This window comes from Tachypleus tridentatus, chromosome 8 (genome assembly GCF_004210375.1).
Source record: "Tachypleus tridentatus isolate NWPU-2018 chromosome 8, ASM421037v1, whole genome shotgun sequence".
NCBI classification, from domain to species: domain Eukaryota; kingdom Metazoa; phylum Arthropoda; class Merostomata; order Xiphosura; family Limulidae; genus Tachypleus; species Tachypleus tridentatus.
The window spans coordinates 112354207-112375539 of record NC_134832.1 but is presented as its reverse complement, the minus strand read 5'-3'; the positions used below and the strand labels follow the sequence as shown (position 1 = coordinate 112375539).

General features: G+C 31.8%; 2 protein-coding genes and 1 long non-coding RNA gene across 11 annotated transcripts in view; 1 reads left to right on the top strand and 2 right to left on the bottom strand.

The window, feature by feature from the left end:
- The window catches only part of LOC143223223 (zinc transporter 7-A-like), a 37727-nt gene extending 36825 nt beyond the window's left edge, over positions 1-902 (bottom strand). The window contains exon 1 of one of the 3 annotated variants that reach the window (XR_013012759.1): positions 357-814. Coding sequence is in view for 1 of the 3 variants with exons in the window: in XM_076450870.1 (XP_076306985.1) it covers positions 357-439 (83 nt within the window). In the remaining 2 variants the exon portion in view is untranslated. The other 2 variants (XM_076450871.1, XM_076450870.1) reach the window with 2 other exon arrangements.
- A 6680-nt stretch (positions 903-7582) lies between these two features.
- Positions 7583-21333, top strand: part of LOC143223221 (uncharacterized) — a 47438-nt gene continuing 33687 nt past the window's right edge. For 2 of the 3 annotated variants that reach the window (XR_013012755.1, XR_013012756.1), the window contains exons 1-3: positions 7583-7912; positions 8881-9029; positions 14105-14163. This is a non-coding gene — a long non-coding RNA (uncharacterized LOC143223221). Of the gene's footprint in view, positions 7913-8880; positions 9030-14104; positions 14164-17260; positions 19303-21333 lie in introns of those variants that run through there. The other variant, XR_013012757.1, reaches the window with a different exon arrangement.
- The window catches only part of LOC143223218 (tyrosine-protein phosphatase 69D-like), a 337627-nt gene continuing 330586 nt past the window's right edge, over positions 14293-21333 (bottom strand). For all 5 annotated transcript variants that reach the window (XM_076450864.1, XM_076450865.1, XM_076450868.1 and 2 more), the window contains one exon: positions 14293-21114. In XM_076450864.1, the coding sequence (XP_076306979.1) occupies positions 21031-21114 (84 nt within the window). In that variant the 3' untranslated portion in view covers positions 14293-21030. The remainder of the gene's footprint in view (positions 21115-21333) is intronic.

The following is a 21333-nucleotide window of genomic DNA, read 5'->3' as shown; positions in this document are numbered from 1 at the left end:
TGTCAACAAAACAGCATATTCAATTTATATCATTATTATCTCTTAAAATTAAAATATTGTGTTCTAATACAAGGATATTTAATATTACTATTATAATAATAAGGTTTTTACTTGCAATTGATATTCAATCTATCAAACGTTGCCAATTATAAATATAAGTTATATCAATTTATTATAGTGGGACACAATTATTTAATATTACATGATACATTAACGTTTTTCATTTTAAAACAACGAAAAATGTTAATATTTAATAAGAAGAAATGTTAACGTAAGATCAAGTTCACTCAGAAAAGTAACTTTATTTTCTTTCTTTTTGTGCTTAATTTAGTTTAATATTTAAATAAAACCCTTACCTCAGCCACCCTCTAACTTTATGTGAAATCCGAGTACCTTTCGATATTTTATATTCTTCATCACAAGCATGTAATGGTAACATTTAATATTATTTAGTATTTCTTATGTTTGATTTCGATAAAATTAACTAAACTTGGCTTTAGCCTTAAACTATCCAAATCAAATACAAATAAAAAATCAAAATTTCAGTTAAAGAAAACAGCCTAAACTTATCCAGTAAATATACCCGACAATACTAATACTTTAACATATTGTTAAGGTATTTCCAATTCTAAGTACAATCATTCGTCCATGTGGCACAAACTTTTACATCCCATAATTCCCAACAAACTTTTGTTGATAGCACTCCGAAACAAGTGATAAAAGTTGGTTTTCTAAAGCAAAATTTGTAAACAATGGTATGTACCGGTGTTAGCTACCAAAACAAAAAACAACGCATGTTACAAACAGCAAAAAATATTTGTTTACCTCTGGAGATATAAACCGTATTTGGATCTGTCATTTAACGCGTTATGAAATAATCGAAATAATGCGAATGTATTTCCTAAGATAACGTTTAAGAAACAAACATAATCATATAATGTTGTGAATGTAAAAACCACATATAAAATATCAACAATGTAAAAATTCAAGTTATTAAACTGCTAAAGCAAAACCACTGAAATAATTATTTTTCTTCTGAAGTTAAGTCAATTCAAACGATGTTTAGTTTAGTGTATTTACTTTTAAAATGAAAGAAAATATATCACTATCAATATATAAAGTACTGTAAATAACTATAGAAACACAGAAGTGGTATACATATAGAAGTTACAAAAAACGAGAACTGCAACTAAATGACTAAATTATCATTAATACAATATAATATTTCAGAAAACACAAACAAAAAGCTGATATACCAATATATACCAAATATAAATATTTAATATACAAAAAACTTTATATTTGTTTTAAACATTGTAGTTGTGTTTATGCTTCCATAATATGAATGTAATTGTTGTTTCAAATGTTCTGCATTCCTGCTGTTGTTTATTATTAAGCACGAAGCTACTCAAAGAGCTAGCTGTGCTCTGCTCACCACAAGTATCTGAACCCAGCTTCTGACAATATAAATTCGCAGACATACCTCTGTGCTACTGTGATGGCGGGGACCTGTATTCCCTAGTGGGGAATAAGTTGGTAAGTTCGATAGAAGTATGACTGAGCTAAAGAAAGCAGAAGAGGGTTTTTATAAATTGAGTTAAACCAAACCGTATTAATGTTACGAGTGGAGTACTTCAGGGCTGAGTCTTAGGACGTTGGCTTTTTCATTTACATCAATGACACTGATGAAAGAATAGTCAATAAATTACTTAAATTTGCAGATGGTATTAAGATCTTTGCTGTTAGTAGCTGTGAAGAATATGCTGCTGATTTATAAAAATATTTCGATTATTTTAATGAGTTGAGCAAATAAATGATAAATTGGTTTTAATTATAATAAATGCAAAATAATGCATCTGCGCTATCATAATTTGAATTACAAGCGTAATTTGGATGGAAATAACCTTACCAGTGTCATGCAAGAAAGGGATTCTGGTGTGGCGGTTGATCAGTCTCTTAAGTCACCCAAGCAGTTGCTGTTACTAGTATTAGGGCAAGGCATCGCTAGATATTTGGGTGCCTCATATAAGTGACTGTAATAATAAACAGAAAATGGTGAAGTGTAGGAAAGCATGTTCAAGGCAATGATGTTTATAGAATAACGACAGCAAGGAGACACGCCAAAAAATTTGTTGCTATGTGATTAATTTATAGCTAGTTTATAAAGAACTGACGATGTCAAGGACAAGAAAGTGGTTATTTAAAACAGAGATTCAGAGAAAGCCGCTGAAAAACATCCGCTATTTGTTTAGATTCAAACAGATGGGTACTATCAACATTAAAAGGGGTTATTCAAACTATAAAATAAAGATGAGAAACTGTCCTTTGTGCATTTGGGTTGAAGTGAATTGACGCTAATATGCCTTGTAGGTTTCACACATTTTATCATATGCTGTCACAGAGTACTTTTTCACTCTTGTCTTAATAAATTGACCACATACATAACAGAATGCGTCTGGAAAATGCTTGCAGCTTCTTGATGCTATATCTGATAAAATCAGATAAGTCTATGTGTTCACTTAGGCAGCTACAACTAAACTAAAGTGGTGAGTGGTGAATTTCTGTATATATATTACTGTGGATAGTTCTAGAAAATTCTCGTAAGTTTTATAACATTCTTGAAAATTCTTGTAAGTTCTACAACATTTTAGAGAGTTCTTGAAAATTCTTCTTTCAGCTACTCAGCACTGAATTTACCAGGAATGTTAAAAAAAGGGTAAATTTGAAAAATTTTATTACCCAGGTCACAAAAGCAAAGTTTGAAGAGAAAAATAGGTCTTTTCCATTTACTTTAGTCATAAGCAATTGGGAAATAACACTTTCTGTCTAGGAACAAGAAAATGTAACAATTATGTTACATAGTGTAATTTCCTCCTCAGTCTAGTATAAAAGGTCCTAGAACGGATGTTTGATTGTTCAAAATCTAGCAAGCAATCCGACATGATCTAGATCATCATCTAGAAGACTCCAATCTCAGAACATCTCAGATCTCTTTTTCGTCAGAAAAAGAAGGGAGAGAAGTCAAGAAGGAATTGAGAAACAAGTATAGAAGATGTCTCTTGCTATTAGTAAAAACCAGGCCATTTCATGCCCAAACTCTTTGTAAGTAATTTTAATGCCAGTATTTCTTAAACATCAGTCATCTTATTGATACAGTTAAAATGATTACGTATGATAATCATGAATAAAGATATATCTATGTGTGTGTAAATATTAAGTGTTTGATGACTTAAATAAAAAGTGTTATTGGAAGTCCTAGTCTCAAGTCTCTTTACTTTGTTTTAACTGAAAACCCTCAAGTTTGTTCCTGCATGCTCCACATGGCATACTGCATCCTCACTTCAAATAAATATTTTATGTAACAACAGGTAGTATTAGTCGAAACTCCGACAGTTAAGCTGAACAACCCACTCGGCCTGCCTGGAAGTCAGCCCACGACCACGTTACAAGGGCAATTACGATTTTAGGTTATATCTACAGAAATACTGAGTACAAGTCTACCTAAAGAGGTTATACTTTTATTGTATAGGTCAATGGTGAGGCAACATTTGAAGTACTATGTATAGTTTTGGGCTTCTCACCTTAGGAAAGACATTGAATTGTTGGAAAGGGTTCGAAAGAAAGTTACTAGAATGGTGTCTTGTTATTTGTGTAGGCTAAACCATGGTTGTAGATATTTCGTATTGGTCATTCTTTTTAATTCTATCACGTTTTGTTTCATTACATTTTCCGCATAATTGGAATTGCTTTATGTGATGAGAAAATGAATTTACACCTAACAGGTCTTGTAAGTGAGAGAATTGCATGAGGGATAAGAAGTCACTTGTATCTTTCAGCAGTTATGGTACTATGTATAGATATCCAGCACCATTGACTGAGACGCAGATCACTCTGTTAATTTCTTCATAATGTTTCATTAAACATGTTTTATATTGACAGTGATATACTATTCTTGATTGTTGGCAAATAATTCGGATTAATCTTTAAATATTGACCTTTTTAAGCTTTGACCATCCCATTATTTGAAATATCTTGTCAATTTCATTCTTTTGTTTTGGTTATATCTCATAAGCAGTGGTTTTTGGTCATTGAAGCCAGCTTAGTACAATGTGCATCTTATTTTTGTGTAGATAACATTCATGTTTGTACTTACAGCTTCATGACTGGCAAGATCTCCACTGGATTCTTAAGTCTCGTGTAGTAGCTATCAAATGGATTTTTAATATTGGATTTGAAAAGCTCAGACTTTCTGTATCAAAAGCTTCTAGTATCAACAGTGCTAGTTTATTGTATCAGTTGTGAAACAGCTGTCTCACTATATATGGTATAGGAACGATCTGTGGCTACGATAACCATGGTCTTTAAATAAGTGCCGACAGGCTAATTTTGTGATTTACCACATGCTCAACCTTTACATTTTCTATCTCAGCTGATTTCCTGAGACCGCAGATTTATACTTGAAAGGATTTGAAAATTAGTAGTGACTATCTCTTAAGATATCTTTTAGCAATCTATTGTTTGAACAGTGTATGTATTTTTGTTGTGGAGTTGAAATGACCAATAAATAAGGGCAGTTGCTTGAGAGTGCAGTGTATGATCTTTAAAATTAAAAGTTCTGGTGAATAATTTTGTTTTTAAACACTTCTGACGTTCCACAGTGCAGCTTAAGCACTTGTGGTACAACATAGACCGAGTAAGAATGATTAAAGTACACCAGTCTTAAACACGTGTTTGTATATGTTTTAATCTCTTATAGCTATGTAAAATTGATAGTAATAACTGGTAGTTCATAATACGATGTAGCAGATAAGTTTGAAAGAATACAAACAAGTGAAGTCATTCAATTTTATTTCCTGTACATCTTTCAGTGCATTGATACCTTGGGTAGTTCTGATTATTATGATATTAACGTTGCTGGTGAAGTGGAGTTGTTTGCCAAAGGTTATTTCAGGTATTTCATTGTTTCTTCAAGGGAGATATTAATTCCTACGAAGGATAGTGATAGTCTGTCTTCACCAGTGTGTCTGTTGTTGAGTGTGACAGGATTGACGACAATCCCCTTGTCAAAGCAACGTTTTCTCACTCTGCTAGTTACATCTTGCTTTCGATTTTAACCTTGATAGAGTCTCTGCTATGCACCAAAATGTCGTCAACAGAAGTTAGCATGTGGTTGAACTGTTAAGGTGAGCTAGATGTTGCAGAGAACCTTTGAAAATGGTGATCCTTGTAGGAGATTAACGTTGATGGTGATCCAATCTGCTTGCAAGATCAATGTTTCATGATATACCGTGTGATAATTAGCGCAGCTGTGATATATTCAGTTGAAATTGATTTACGCAAAGAGTGACGAATAAGCCCACTTTATAACAAAATGAACGAATAGGATAATCACAAAGTAAATCGGAATTTAGCCAAAGATTGAGTTTACGCTAAAAGCATAAACTGACTGAATATGTGATGTAAAATATAAAAAGAATGTTTATATTTAAAAGTACAAATATAGTTTACCCGGTTGCTTCAGGACACCAGACTGTCGCTTCTCGCTGTACTGGTCCGTATTTACAATCTCTCGAAGTATCTTTCTCTCGACTTAATCTAGATGAAAATCAAGTACAATTGTGTCAATCCAGAAAACGTCTTATTTAACTATAATGACTACGAGTGACTGGTTACTCTCATACAACAAGGTGACGATCGTAACAAATGGCCGTTTTTAAATACGAGTTGCAGTAAAACAAGGAGATAGAGTTGTTTCTAGCCAGTGGATTAACTTAATAGGTACTGTTTTTGTCAATGGTTGGTTTTCAGTTACTAAATTTATGAACCGCTAAGTTTACTTTTACATTAGTGTAGTTAAGTTACAGTGACTGTAAACGTAACGTATAAATTAATGCCGTGTTTGTTTTTGTTTGTTTTTGAATTTCGCGCAAAGCTACACAAGGGCTATTTGCGCAAGCCGTCACTAATTTTGCAGTGTAAGACTAGAGGGAAGGCAGCTAGTCATCAACATCCACCGCCAACTCTTGGGCTACTCTTTTACCAACGAATAGCGGGATTGACCGTAACATTATAACTCCCCTATGGTTGAAAGAGCGAGCATGTTGGGCGTGGCCGGGATTCAAGCCCGAGACCCTCATATCACGAGTCAAACGCCTTAATTCATCTGGCCATGCCGGGCCCTACTTCCGTGTTTAAACTTGTAGGAATGTCAAGTGCGAAAATTAATTCATTATCGTTACATGAACTAGACGTTAAATTATTTTTATCTGATAATATGAAAGAACATGCTCAGCTAAAGAACAATGTGAAACGGTATATGTCCATCTGTGTATAGACACAAGTACAACATAAAATGTTAAAAAGAGAGACATTCAAATTTACATAAAAGTATAATCATTACAAAATTTTCACAAGCTGCTTAAAATAAACACAGGGTTCGAAATTCGCAATATTACAATTCAGCCCTTTACAAACACTCAGGCCCGATGGGTGCCTTCCCTCAAGTCTTATACTGCTAAATTAGAGACGGCTGGCGCAGATAGCTTTCGTGTAGCTTTGCGCGAAATTAAAAAAACAAACAAACACAAACATTCAAACTGGTCGTTATCACCTCCATTTGGCCTATTCTAAGAACGTGTACGTATATACTAAATACATTTTATCAGTTGCAGCTGTATCTTTTAAAGGAAGCCACATCTGAAAATATATTTGTGCATATAAACTAAACTCCTTCATTAAAAGAAATTCTGATCATACCACTCATGGAATCTAAACAATATTTGTATCAGCACTGATAAACAAATACACAAAACTAATATGATTTAAGATTTGCTTTTTACACTCACCTAAAAGTTAGGTATCTCTCCAATGATATTTTAATATTTGTCACACTTCGTTTGGAGTGATTCTGCCATTTACGGGTTCAAGAATTCTCCTTTTTATTTCAGATGTCATGGATGCTTTCATGATGTTTAAAAACAGGCGAGAGATCCATAGAAAGCTAAAAGCTTGTTTGATATTTCTTAAATATATATTTATAGGAGAGAGGTATTGAGGACTATGTTTATCATGTACGTAGTATTTGTCGAGATCACACATTAAGTCATTTTTACGACAATTCTTATTAAAATACTTTAGTGTATTATGCAAGAGTCTTTCAGATATTGTTTCTATTTTCGCATACTTGTGCACGAAGTGCTACGTGGTACTTTATAGGCTGAAGTTAAAACTGAATTTTGTATTCTTTGTAGTTTCTGTAATTGTTTGGGTGATATGTTTATCTAGGCAGGAGATGCGTATTCTAATATAGGTCTGATGTACGCTCTTTCTCTGGTGTTTGGGTATATATATTTGTATATCCAGGAGGGTCACATACACTAGACCTCTTTCTCCTTCCATTTCTTTTTTGTAGTGGTCTTATTAATATGTTTCGAGTAAATACTGAATGGCTGGAGTAATGCCATAACTTTAGTCTGGTCCTTTTCAGGACTGTCCATTTATATTGTTCTTTCATTTTTTTTAAATAAGTCTAGAACGTAGGTGGCCTGTTTTATTTTAACTCTATTTTATTATTACTATTATTATTATTTCAAATGATTTTATCTTAATGATCTGATGTACAAATTTAACGGGAAGAGGTGTTTAGGGCTTCATATATGCAATATCTGTCTAGTTCGCATAACAACTCATTTTTTCGCCAATTTTTATCAAAATATTTTATTGTTCTATGTAGAAGTCTATTTGGTATTGTTTGTGTATTTGAGTAGTTGTGCAAGAATTTTGAGGAAGCGGTTTTAGGTACTCTGTATGCTGATGGAATTAGTGTATTCTGTAATGTTTGGAGTTTGGTTTGCTTTTGCTTTTCACTTACATTGATCCATGCAGGAGCTGCGTAGTCTGTTGTAGGTCTAATGTATGTCTTGTATATTTTAATTATGTTTTCTGGTGTTGTTCCGTAGTTTTTTACCAGTTAGACTCCTAGCATAGATTATTCTTCGCCAATTTTTTGTTTTTATGTTATTTACATGTTTTATCCATGTAACTTTCAAATCACATGTTAACCCTAAAAATTTTGCAGATGTAGCAGTTTGGAGAAGCTTTCCGTTCATATAGATCTGTGGTTGAACTTTTTGATGTTTCGTTGATTTTGAAAATATTACTAATTGTGTCTTCGCTGTGTTTATTTTAATTCTATATTTTTCACAATATTCACATAATCTATTTAGTTGTGGTTGTAAGTTAGTGGCTGCTATTTCTGGTGTAGGGGCACTTTTCCAAATGGCTACATCTTCAGCGAACTGTGACGCGTATTTATGGTTTGGGTCTTTGAGTGGCATATTGTTTACATTCATGACGAAGAGAATAAAAGAGTAGTGGTACTAGGAACGGTTTGTTTTGAATTTCGCGCAAAGCTACTCGAGGGCTATCTGCGCTAGCCGTCCCTAATTTAGCAGTGTAAGAATAGAGGGAAGGCAGCTAGACATCACCACCGACCGCCAACTCTTTTACTGTCACATTATAACGCCCCCACGGCTGAAAGGGCGAGCATGTTTGGTGCGACCGGGATTCGAACCCGCGACCGTCAGATTACGAGTCGAACGCATTAACACACTTGGGCATGGCGGACCAATACTAGGAACTCAGTTTTACTTTAAAGAGGCAATGCTGGAAACACTTGATGTAACAGTAACCATACAAATTACTCATCTACGATCAAAGTTTTTAAAACCAGTGATAGTAATTTTAATTACAGTTTAATTTGTGTCATTATTAAAATTTTTAGAATTAGATGTGCATGAAATAATTCATGTTGACAAATGAATGCGATGTATTTGGGAAGTTGCCTTCATACTGAATATTTTACGTATTTCTCTATTTCAGGTATGTTATAATCAGTCAGACATAAAGCAAGTAGATATTCCATCATATAGTGGTAGTTGTGGTATAATACCAAACCATCTTTCAGCCTTTGCCATGTTAAAACCTGGTATTGTAACAGTATGTGAATTTCTTAATATTGTTGTAAAAATGTAAGTATAAAATAGCTTATTATACTTGATGTGCTTAAAATTAGATTTTAAAAGTTTCAAATTCATTGTTATTGATTGAAGTTCATAAACCTAATTTTATTTCCTGATTAAAAAATGATATATTTGGTATGAAATATGGAATAAGAACTTTGTATTACTTTTTGCAAACCTACAATTTTCTGGTGTAAATCTGTTCTAACAAATTCTAATAACCTTAAGCAATTTATTAGAGAGACATTATTGCATTCTGTCTTGAGTTTGACAAATACTGTTTGAAATCAGAGTTAAAAAAAACACAAAAAATAATGGTAACTTCAATGGATGAGTCTTGTAAATATTTGCTTCTTATCAATAAATTTATGAATGTTTATAAAGGCAGAATTGCATTTTTATTAACACTCCTACGAAAAGACGTGTCTAGTCCTGATTTCTCCAAGCCCGTTCCCCTGGCTGTGGTTTCGCTAGATAGTAGATAGGGACAGTGGGAATCTCGTTAATCCATTCATTAATGGATTTAAATGTCAATTTCATTTAAATACAAAATTATTAGCCTAATATTAATAACCTTTCAAGTTGCTCTGGGGCCTATTAGGCCCCACTTTTCATAGGAGTGTTAAAATACAGATGACAAAGGACATAGATATACTCATATGTTGATAATTTAACACTGGTAGGTTTTTGTTCTCTATGACTTGCCATTTAACATCTAATATTATGTTTATTACTATTAAATCAGTGAAAATAATTGAGTGATGATGAGAAACCCACTTGAAGTAAAAATGTATTCTCGAAACGGCTGGTATGGGTATTAAAACTTTTAATTAGAATATGGTACAAAACAATGTTTTGACCTTCTTTGGTCATCTTTAAGTTAACAAAGAGAATTTGCAAACAGTAATTTATAAGGATTATTATAAAATAGTTCTAATGTGTAAGTTTTAAAGAAAATATACATAAGGATGTAGAAAGTAACGTAGCCAATAGCTAACACTTCATTTGTGTTATGAGTGCTTTCTGTTATTTTAGCATACATAACTGCTCATTTTCAATCACTGGATCATTTATATTTGAGTAAGTCTATTACTGTGTATCTTACCATCTAACCTACACCAAATTGGTATCTATAGGAATTTACATCAGTTTCGAAAATACTTCCAACATGAAAAATACAGAATTCAATAAATACTGCAGAGGATGTTCATATCTGAAAATTTTCCATTTGAAATACCTTCCTTGTTTTTTAAATTTATTGAATAACAGAATGTTTATATGCAAAAACGGCTCGTTTGGGTTGAGAAAATATTTTACATAGAAGGTTCACCTGACGATGACCGAAGAAGGTCGAAACGTTGTTCGCTCTTCTATGTAAAATATTTTCTCAACCCAAACGAGCCGTTTTTGCATATAAATTTCTCAACAAGTGGGTTTCTTGACATCATTGAAATAACAGAATGATTGTCACCCCAGTATTATGCCAACATAGGAATTTTGTAGCACTGCATTGTTATTTCAGTTGTAGAACTATGAACAAATAAATGATTAACAAGCTTATATTTTATTGAGTTAATGAGAACCTTACATGGCTTCTGGTTATTTTCAGTTAATGTCTATAGAATAAACAAACAGCATAGTATGAATAACCTTCTGAAGTTACTGGTGTGAATTTTTTAACATACCAATCATATAAATGAAATATCGTGTACCAAAAACATGTTTTTTTTTTGGTGAGAAGATGCAAGATACAAAGGTAACAAATTGCAGTAATTAAAATCATCCAGTGTACAGCCATACATATACATAGTAAACAATTTCAGGAATTTAGATTTAAATATAAGTGGGCTGAAGTTATTCTACAGTGGGTGTCTGACTTGTCCTTATCTCTGTTAAACTGTGAAACTCATTTTAAGGTGTTACCTGTTACGACTAAACAAATACAGTAACTTCACTTTTTCTAACTTCCTTCTTTACTTGATATATATTTTTCTTAAGAAATGTTGGTATCAAATATACAAAGTATACTATACACTTTTTACCTCACTACATACACGTCCTAATGCAGATGCTCACGCACCTTGTCATACATTTCCTATTTACACTCAGTATTATATTGCTATGTACAAAGTTTATTTTTGAACACACCAAGTTCAATTCTCTGTATTTAGTACATACTTTTCTAGCCTGAATTATATGATGACATTGAGTTATGGAAGTTACCAATTTTTTAGGACTTGTTAAGTAATACTTCAATTTTTTCTGTTTGTCATCTATTTGTTTGTTTTGTTTTTGAATTTTGCGTAAAGCTACTCGAGGGCTATCTGTGCTAGCTGTCCCTAATTTAGCAGTATAAGACTAGAGGGAAGGCAGCTAGTCATCACCATCCACTGCTAACTATTTGGCTGTTCTTTTACCAATGAATATGAGGAATTGACTATCACATTATAATGCCCCCACGGCTGGGAGGGCGAGCATGTTTGGTGTGACTGGAATTCAAACCCATGACCCTCGGATTATGAGTCGAACACCTTAACACACTTGGTCATGCGGGCCTGTTTGTCATCTAAGTACAGCAATTTCTCATAAGTAAGTTACAAGCAAACTGAAATAAGAAGCAGACTCTGGAAATGTTGACAAAAGAATAAGTTGGATATCAAAAGCAAAGGAAGAAATGCAAACATGAGTGAAAAGATAACACAAAATATTCATTGCTTGTAATATAGTTTGATGGCACATCATTGGTCAGTTTTGAGAGTACTTAAGTGGAGACAAAGACGTGTTTAAGTCTGCTCAAGAGAAGCCAGAAATAGGATTAAAAATGATACTACATTATGTTAGGACAAACATTCTTAGCACAATACCTCAGAATCTGAGAATACATATATCAACAATCATTCTCACTAAGGGAGATAACCCTACATTCAAATTTACTTATGTAAGTTTCTTTACTCATCAGCTAGATATACCAAGAGCAACAATGGTACAGATACAGAGTCAAATAACTATAAGTTTTACCTGACTGAACAATTATTTATGTACATTTTGTTTTAGTACAAGGCTTAACAATGGGATTCTTGCACCCTGTCACTTACAGGGAATCTAACATTGAATTTGTATTTTTTTAAAATAATATGGCTGGTATGGGTATAAAGCTTTAATTAAGATGAAATGTAGAACAATGTTTTGATCTTCTTAGATATCTTCAGGTTAACACAATTTATTATTTAAGTCTGTAAATTTCATGTTGATTTATATAGGAATATTCTGGCATGCAAAATTTGTCTAAGATAGAGGAATAGTGTAAATTCACGACTTTTCATGTCCTATTTGAAAATTAATCAACATGTTTAACATGTACATGAACATTTTGAAAATGATTATTTGACTAAAGATACATTTTTCCCATCTATCAAAAGGTGAAACAAATATTGCAACTCAGGGTGTATCTATATAAATGTCTAAACTTTTAAAAATAGTACTGAATACTGGAGTTTTTAAAAATATTTTTACAGTATGTGTATATATATATAAACATTACAGTTTATATTAGTAAAATATATGAAAATTTTTTAGCTGTGTCCATTTAATCATTTTGATAGAATGAATTGCTTATGCCTAAAGACCACAATCTGAAGACTATTTCTGTCTTGTACTTCTGTGAAAAAAAAGAAAATTTACTTTTTCTAAATTTGTTTTCAATGAGGTATGAATACTACAATTGGTAACTACCAGCATAAACAGCTGCCCTAAGGCTGGTTTGTCTACTAGTGATTTAAAATGTATGTGTACCACATTTAATGGCACCTAACTGTCAATGAGAAGTAATGTCATAGTAACAACAATTAGCTTAAGTTCCAATGGAGTGCTTCGGTTTCTACAGAAGAATGTTACTGCATTTAGTTGAAAACTATTAATAATTATTTGATGTTAATCTATACAGTGGGTTGTATGCACTATGCTTACTACAGAAACTTAAACCCTTGAATTTTAGCATTACAAGTCATTGCATTTATTGCTGAACTACTATACATGTTTATCAAAGAATTCTTCTGCATAGGAAAAATTTTTTTTAAAAACATGATCTTTGCTTTATTATTACAGTATTATATTGTAAAGGGTTATGCTTTCCATCTTTTATATTACCATAGATTTGTATAGAACACAATTAACATAACTGGTACTTAAGTGAAGTAATGTGAGGTGTAATATAGATGACTTTTGACACCATAGTAGTGGAATGTACCAGATGTTATTGAAATACTATCCCTTATTGTTCTAGATGTTCACAGGGTCAGACCCTAGAATGCAAAGTTGACTATACTTCTGTATTTACTGGGTGTGTCCATACAAAATGTAACAAGCTTTTAGCATAATGTACAAGTCAGTTGTGCACAGAAGACTAGATGTGTTATAAAAGTATTAATACTAAGAATATATCTGAGAAATTGAAGTTCAAAGTGATGTTCACGTGAAAAATAAAATTATTTTTGTTCATTGTACAATTTTAATATTACATTTACACAACCTCTAAGACCTCCAAAATGCATATCTACAGATGTTTTTCATTACGTCTATATAATTGGTTTTTACTCTCCTCAACTACAAAGTACCCATAAATTAGCAATGTAGGAGTCAAATGAGTAGCTGATAACTGACAAACACATACACCATGCTAAAAGGCACTTTGTAAAAGATTGTGGCATGCACATTTTGAAAACAATTGCCTCACTGGTGGCTGATTTAAATAGTATTTAAACTAAAACAGTGCATTCTTTGATAGATTGTTTAAACAGAGTATTTGTGATGAAACTTTGTAGAATGGATGCCAACTGCCTGTTGTAGAGACAAAAGTGTAGAAGATGACGTTTCGAAAGTCTTCCACCTGAAGACTTTGGTGGAAGACTTTTGAAACATCGTCCTATACACTTGTGTCTCCACAACAGGCAGTTGCCATCCATTCTACAAAGTTTCATCAAAGGTGTGCATGTTGTAACCAAGTAAGCTATATAACCTCTGACATTGAGCACAAGACCCAGACAGCAGCAGTATGCTTTTGAAATATACAAGATTATTCATTTCAGCTCTCATGAGGGTATATAGAAATCTGCATTTTGTCAACTGTGGATAACACATGTAACAGGTATGTTACACTTCATCACTTATCATATGGATTAAGACATTTCAAATGACTAATTCACTGTAAAACATGATTTTCTTTGAAAGTAACAAAATTTTCATTTACATAAATAAGCAACCATGCAGTAATGTATTGATTTTTTCAATCCATTTATTTTTATGTTGTAGTGTTTCTAATTTATTACACACTTTCGGCTCTAATTTCTATTTTAATAATTCACACTTAATAAAATAATACAAAAACACTTTATTTTAATTCCAATAGTTACTTCAAACCATCTTTCTTACCTAGTAATTAAGTCCTATCAACTTGATTAGATGTTAGCCAATAGGTTTCACTGTTTTTTTTTAAAATATAAGCACTTAAGAATTGTTTCTGCAAAAATAGCCATGTTATTAATATAATAAATTTAGGTGTAAGTCACAATTAGTAGATTTGACTTATATTAATAGATGGTGTTTAACAAATAACACTTAGGATAATATTTTATATTATTAGTAATTTTCTAGATAAAAAAAATCTTGCCTATGTACAAACTATCAGATTAATTACACAACCAGACTGAATAAAATTCACCATTTTACTTTAATTTACACTAAGTAAGGAACAAAACTTAAACATTTTTTATTGAAACAAAAAATACAAAAAAACAAAAACAAAAAACGTTAAAAGTGATTGGTAATATTCCAAATGGATGAAAAAATTTAAATGCTCACCATAAGCTAATTGACCTTTAAAATGACATCTTTGCAATGCCATGTAACTGAGTAAGTACAATAGTATAAGAAAAATATTGTAAAAAAACAAAATGTCAGTAATATATTACATGAAAATGAGTACACAGAGATGAAAAACATACACACAAAATCCTCAACAACAAAATAAGACTGAGTACCATTATATTAAATACCTGGCCAACACAAAAATAAACATTAAATAATGTCAATGACAAAGAATCATTAAAGACACTTAAACCCAGTTCTTTAAGACAAACTAACAAAACGAAGAACTGTTTACATTACATGAAACATTAAAGCACCAAAAAGAATAGAACCCTTTTAAAAACAGGAAATTTACGTATATATAAACAAATCTTGTTACTTAAATATAAAGTATATTCAACTTCACACAGTTTTCTAAAATCCTATTTTTCTCACTGCTATTAAGTGATAGAAAAAGTGTGGAGGCAACCACAATATTCACCATATTTTGTTAGGCCTAAAAATCATATCTACTTTGCTAGTTTTTGTATTTCATACCTCAGTATTCTTTATAATGTTATTTTTTTTTAAAGTTGAGTAATTTTATTAAAATTGATTTCAAATTTGTTCATAATTTTGATAGTTTAAAATTATTGCAAGTAACTGACATTTATCCATTATATTTTGATGTTTAAAATATACATGATTATTGGTAGAAGATAAAGCATAATCTTAATCATATACCCTGTTTTATTCAAATATGGAACTTGATTTTATGATTTAAAACCAATATACTGATACATATGTACATGAGCATCATAACTACTATAGGTTGTTTTTTTTTGGAATAATTTTTTTCCCCATTCATTCTACTAGTGGTAAAGAGATCACATGTATGTTCATAAAATTAAGGTCATTTATAAAACTTGAATTACAGCTAACAATATCATTAATAGATACAAGAGCAGTCTTTAGCTTCTTGCATTTGACTGAAGTTTTTCCTTTCTAAATAATGCTTAAAAAATGTGATAAAATATAAAATCTATAAACCTGTTAACTAAATTTCAGTAATGACATTAGACCTCAAAATCTTCATGAATTTTAAATTCATCTTCAAGTCAGATATGTAATCAAAGCTGTGCTAAAAACCAAAATCACTACAAAATTTGTACAACCCAATGGTATTACATAACACAAATCAATTTCACTTAAAAGAATCAAATACAATATAATGTACATAAAGGTATACAATAATCATAAGACCTGACTGTATTGAAGTATTTACCTAGCTGATGTTTAACCATTATTGACAAAATCCTGCAAAACTTTCATTGGTCTACAGGTGTTTGAGTAGGCAAAGCATGATATAACATTACATATTTTAAACCAAAGATGTGTAAAAATGAGTTCAGATCTAAAATGGTATTTTTACACACTAACACTAGCTGTAAATCTATAACAAACTGTCTGATGAAAACCAAAACAAGTTGGACAACATGTTTAAGCAGTTTTATTACAACATATAGATACAAGAGTTACGCCTGGTAGGAAAACTTCTGTGATTGAATATATGAGCACAGTATAAATATTCTTTTAAGAGATAAAACTAAAATATCATATTATACTGGTCTGGCTGTTGAAACGATGAAAAAAATTACCTTCATGGTTAATATGTTGTTAAGCAACAACCTTTTCAACAGATATAAGACAAAAAAGGAAAATATTTTAGTTATTAAAAAATACTTTCACAGATTATACAGAAAACATAGTTAAAATAACTCGACTTAAAAGTTAATTTTTACTTAGTATTCACCTACACCCACGAGAAGAAAAGACAATAATTTTGTTTTTCAGTTACATTAGCTACTCTAAATGCAATTCTATGAAGAACATTATTACATTCTCACTATATTCACTCATTTAATAGGGTAATTTTCTCTTCTGTCTGCAAAGGAACTGGACATAAGAAATTGACTTTGTTTCATTTTGAAACAAAAGGAACAATACTGGTGTCAAATTAATTTTTTTTTGTAAATGTAATCTTGAATATATTTTCTGTCAAAGATATCTGCCAGTACTTGTGGATTTCACTAAAATCATGCTAACACAACAGTAACTTACTAAATAGTAGTTTGTAAGTGCAATGATGTTTTGGGTAGAACCATATGTTACACACACACACACACAGGTATAGGATCCCTAATCTAACATCTTGAAATCTGGGAGGACTCAAATTCTGGTTATTTTTTAAAATGCAGTGGTTTTTCAGTTTACTGCAACACATTTGTGGCCCTTTAAACACCAAATCTTTTTCCTGCCTCACTTTACTGTATTCTATAGGTTGTGTGTGTTTGTTAGTAAATTTTATCAACATTTCATTTACCTCTTTTGCCCTCAAGTGTAGAAAAGGCCAACAATGAGTTCAGTGGATGCTAGGAGAGTGAAGACGAGGTACTTTTTTTCCCTCAGTATAGAGCAGACAGTGGATGGAATGTTTTTGTTGAATTATACTGTTATCATTGCTTGAGCAATGATGTTTCACAAGGAGTTAGGCCTAAAAACTCTGAGTATTTGTCCAGGTGGTCCAACACATGCAAGAAACATCATGACCTATGTTTGTCAAAGATGAGTGGCAAAACACCTTTGCTGACAAGGAAGTTGCTGAGGCATTTACAGAAGAATCTGTAAGAATGTTTTTAAATGAAGAATTAATGCCAGATCAAGCATATAATGCAGATGAGATGCCGTTATTTTGTAGGTACATTGTCAAGACAATGTATGTAACAGCAGAAGACACAGCACCATAAGGTTTCAAAGACTCACCAATCTCACTTGGCTAATACATCTGGTACACAGAAATATAAATTATTGGGTGTTGTAAAGTGTCAGAACTCAAGGTCCTTTAACAAGATCAAGGATTTTCCTGTGCATTATGAGGCCAATAAAAGAGAATGGATTGTGTTGCCAATATTTATCAAGGAGTTTGAAAACCATTTCGTACTTTCGGGCTCATCATCAGGCTCTTGTGCTCTCCAATGATTGCATGACACTTTTAATACTGGATAATGCTTCTGCACACTCAGCTGTAGAACTGCTTCTAAGAAAATGCTTTTGCAATTTATTTACCTGCTAATAGTACATCCCCAATATAACCTATGATCTGCCTTCCTTCAAGTGTAAATACAAGGACAAACTTATCCATAAAATGCTTAATGCATGCAACAAAGGCATGGGACTTAAGGTATTCTAAAAATAATTTACTATTAAGGATGCACCTTTGAATGCTAAAAAAGGTATGGAATACGGTCCCTTAAGAAATTTTACGGAACAGATGGCATAGGTAGTGGCCTTCTATGCTATTTTTTTTTACGACAAAGACAGTATTGTAGATTTCATTAGTTTTCATGTTTTTCAAGAAACAAAAAAAATATTATGAGTAATATGTTGAAATATTCTAAAGCCCCAACATGTGATGAAGCTAAACTGATAGATGAAACAGTCAGTGAATGTTTAAATGTAGATAATAATGCCCCAGTTGTCCTGCAACTCATAGTGAAATTGTTAACATTGTGATAAAGGTCATGAGAGTGATAATGATAAGAAAAAAACCTTCAATTGATAGGTGTATTGCCCTCACTGATGAATTAATTTTTGGAATACTAATTTTATTTATTCATTTATGGACTGGAACAAAAATGTTTATAAGTGAGCAACATGTAATGTGGGTGTATACAATACAAGAAGTACTGGTTACAGTAAAATCAAATATGAAACAATTAACATTGCAAGACACATTCAAAAATATTGTATACCAATGTGCCATAACCACAGTTGATGTTCCTGATGACTGCAAGCCTACAACTTCCAGCAACATGTAATCTCCTAGAATAAGAGGCTGTACTTTGTTAGTAGATAAAAAGGAAATTACATTGGTAAATAACTAACTACATATTTTCTAATCTGTATATTTTAATAAGTAAAAAACCTTGGTATATTATTTTTTATTGCGGCATAGCTAAATATCTGGATGCCTCAAATAATTATTTTAATAAACAGGAAGTAATGAAGTATAAGAAAATGTTTATGAAGCAATGATGTTTACAGAACAATAACAACTCCATGAACATACCAAGAAAGTTGTCACAGTATCATCAAATGATATCTAGTTTAAGAATAACTGACACTATCAAGGATAACAGAAGAGTTACTTAGGACAGATTCAGAGAAAGCCACTGATAAACTTCTGCTATGTGGAAGAAATAGATACTACAAAGGTTAATAGGTGGTATGAAATGTGGATAATGAACCAGGAAGAACCTTGGATAGTGGACCGAGAGCAAAGTGTTTAAGTATTTAATAGAGTTAAAATGATTGCCTATGATAAACATGAACTAAAATAAATTGTGTGTACATATATATATATATATATATATGTGTGTGTGTGTGTAAAAATATTAAGTGTTTGATGACTTAAATAAAAGTGTTATTGGAAGTCTTAGTCTTGAATTTCTTTGTTTTAACTGTAAAGCCTACAGTTAGTACCTGTGTGCTCTCCACACCCACTGCATCCTTACCACAAATAAATATTTCATGTAACAGCAAGTAGTATTAGTCGAAACTCCAACAGCTAAGCTGAAACAACACACTCGGCCTGCCTGCAAGTCAGCCCATAACCACATTACATTATTACTGTACTACAGTATATTGCAGAGATGCGTTTATATATACATATATATATATACATATAAATCTGTATGTATGTGTTTATACATATAGATAGCTTAGTATAAGGGCCCTGTAATCCCAAAAACCAGCTAGCCAAATATTTCAAGCTTACTGAATTAGGAGTCCTATACCTGTTCCATGTGTTTACAAATCCTTTGTTAATTGGCTACAATGTCTGCAGGTACACATTCTTTGTAATAACTGAAAAATCTTTACAAACCTGAATATGGCCTATATATAACACATGTACAACATATATATTTTATTTGTTAATATATCTTTGTCAGTGATATTGTGATAAAGTACCTATTGCCATGAATCTATAAATATTCAGTTTTAATAAATTTGGTGAAAATAAAATTGATACTATATATTTGAGAAACATTATAAATAACTTCAAACTATACATTTTATGATTTTTTTAAATCATTGTAATAAAAAATTTGATGCAATAGATGAATAACATTTTCTATTATTATGCTAAAACTGGTAAAAGTCTTATAACCTAGTTCAAAGCAAGACCAGTTATGATATGAATTTTATGATGAGGAAAGTACTGGAAACTATATCGTTACAATGTTTGTCGAGCATGTAGTTCTAATAAAATGGATTTTTGAAAGTAATTTTGGAACAAAAAGAATAGACTCCAGGAATCACTATTCAATGATTTTACAACTACTATGACTGACATTCTGAAATTATGAGAAAATGATATACAAGACCTCAATAACTCCAACTCACAAACAAAAACTTTGTCAGACACCTCATCTACCAACTGATGTACTACAGTATATAACACTATATATCATGTAACTTATAGTACCAGAACACTGTGCTGTTACTTTACTTTAGAACATGAGATATGTAAAACACTTGTTTTGAAATACAAAACAGTGAAACAGAAATGATTAAAATGACAGACTGTTCTGTTTCCACCAATCACAGTATTAGTATAACAAACTTGAGACCTTCTTGAAATACCGTATAGACTGAATATAACAGAAACAGAAGAAATAACACAACACTGATTTGTTTGTTTTCACAGCTAGCCAGTAAATAACATTACACATATTTACGAACAGGTTTCACTGGGGCTGGCTACTTGGGAACATGAATCTCAGTGATTCTGAACTAAAAATTGTTTTGAAGTTTTCAAAGTTAACAACCAAGTATTTTAGAGCAAACCACAGGATTACTGAGGTATGCACATGTTTCTGAGTGAGCTTTCTCCATTTTTTCTTGGTAATTACATAAATTCAACTGACAATGCTGGCTTTATTCTCATGTGGTCGATTTCTTTAGGCACTAACCGGTTGTCCTCTCAGAAAATTTTGTTTGGAACAGTTCAAAACCTTGCACCAAAGGTCTTTATGCAATCACTACAGTAACAGAATAGCTACAGTGTACGTATATCACCATGATATTATATTAAAGTTGTTAATGCTCAGAGTGGAGTATCTCTTACATCCAATAGCTTGTAATGATACATGTAATCCAGAAGTCCCCTGTAAAGGAAGTCATACTGATCCTGGAAATACAGAAACAAAAGCTCACATTTTCAAGAAGACAGAGTAAATAAATTTGAAATATTATATCTCAATGAAGAATCAACACTTACCCTACCTATAGAATCTAATTTCTGTAAGAGTTTCTTTGATTTTGTTATAAATAATTTATGGCTATACTTTTTCTATTCATAAACCTCAAACAAATATTTGAGGCACTGAAATGAATGCAACTTTTAGCT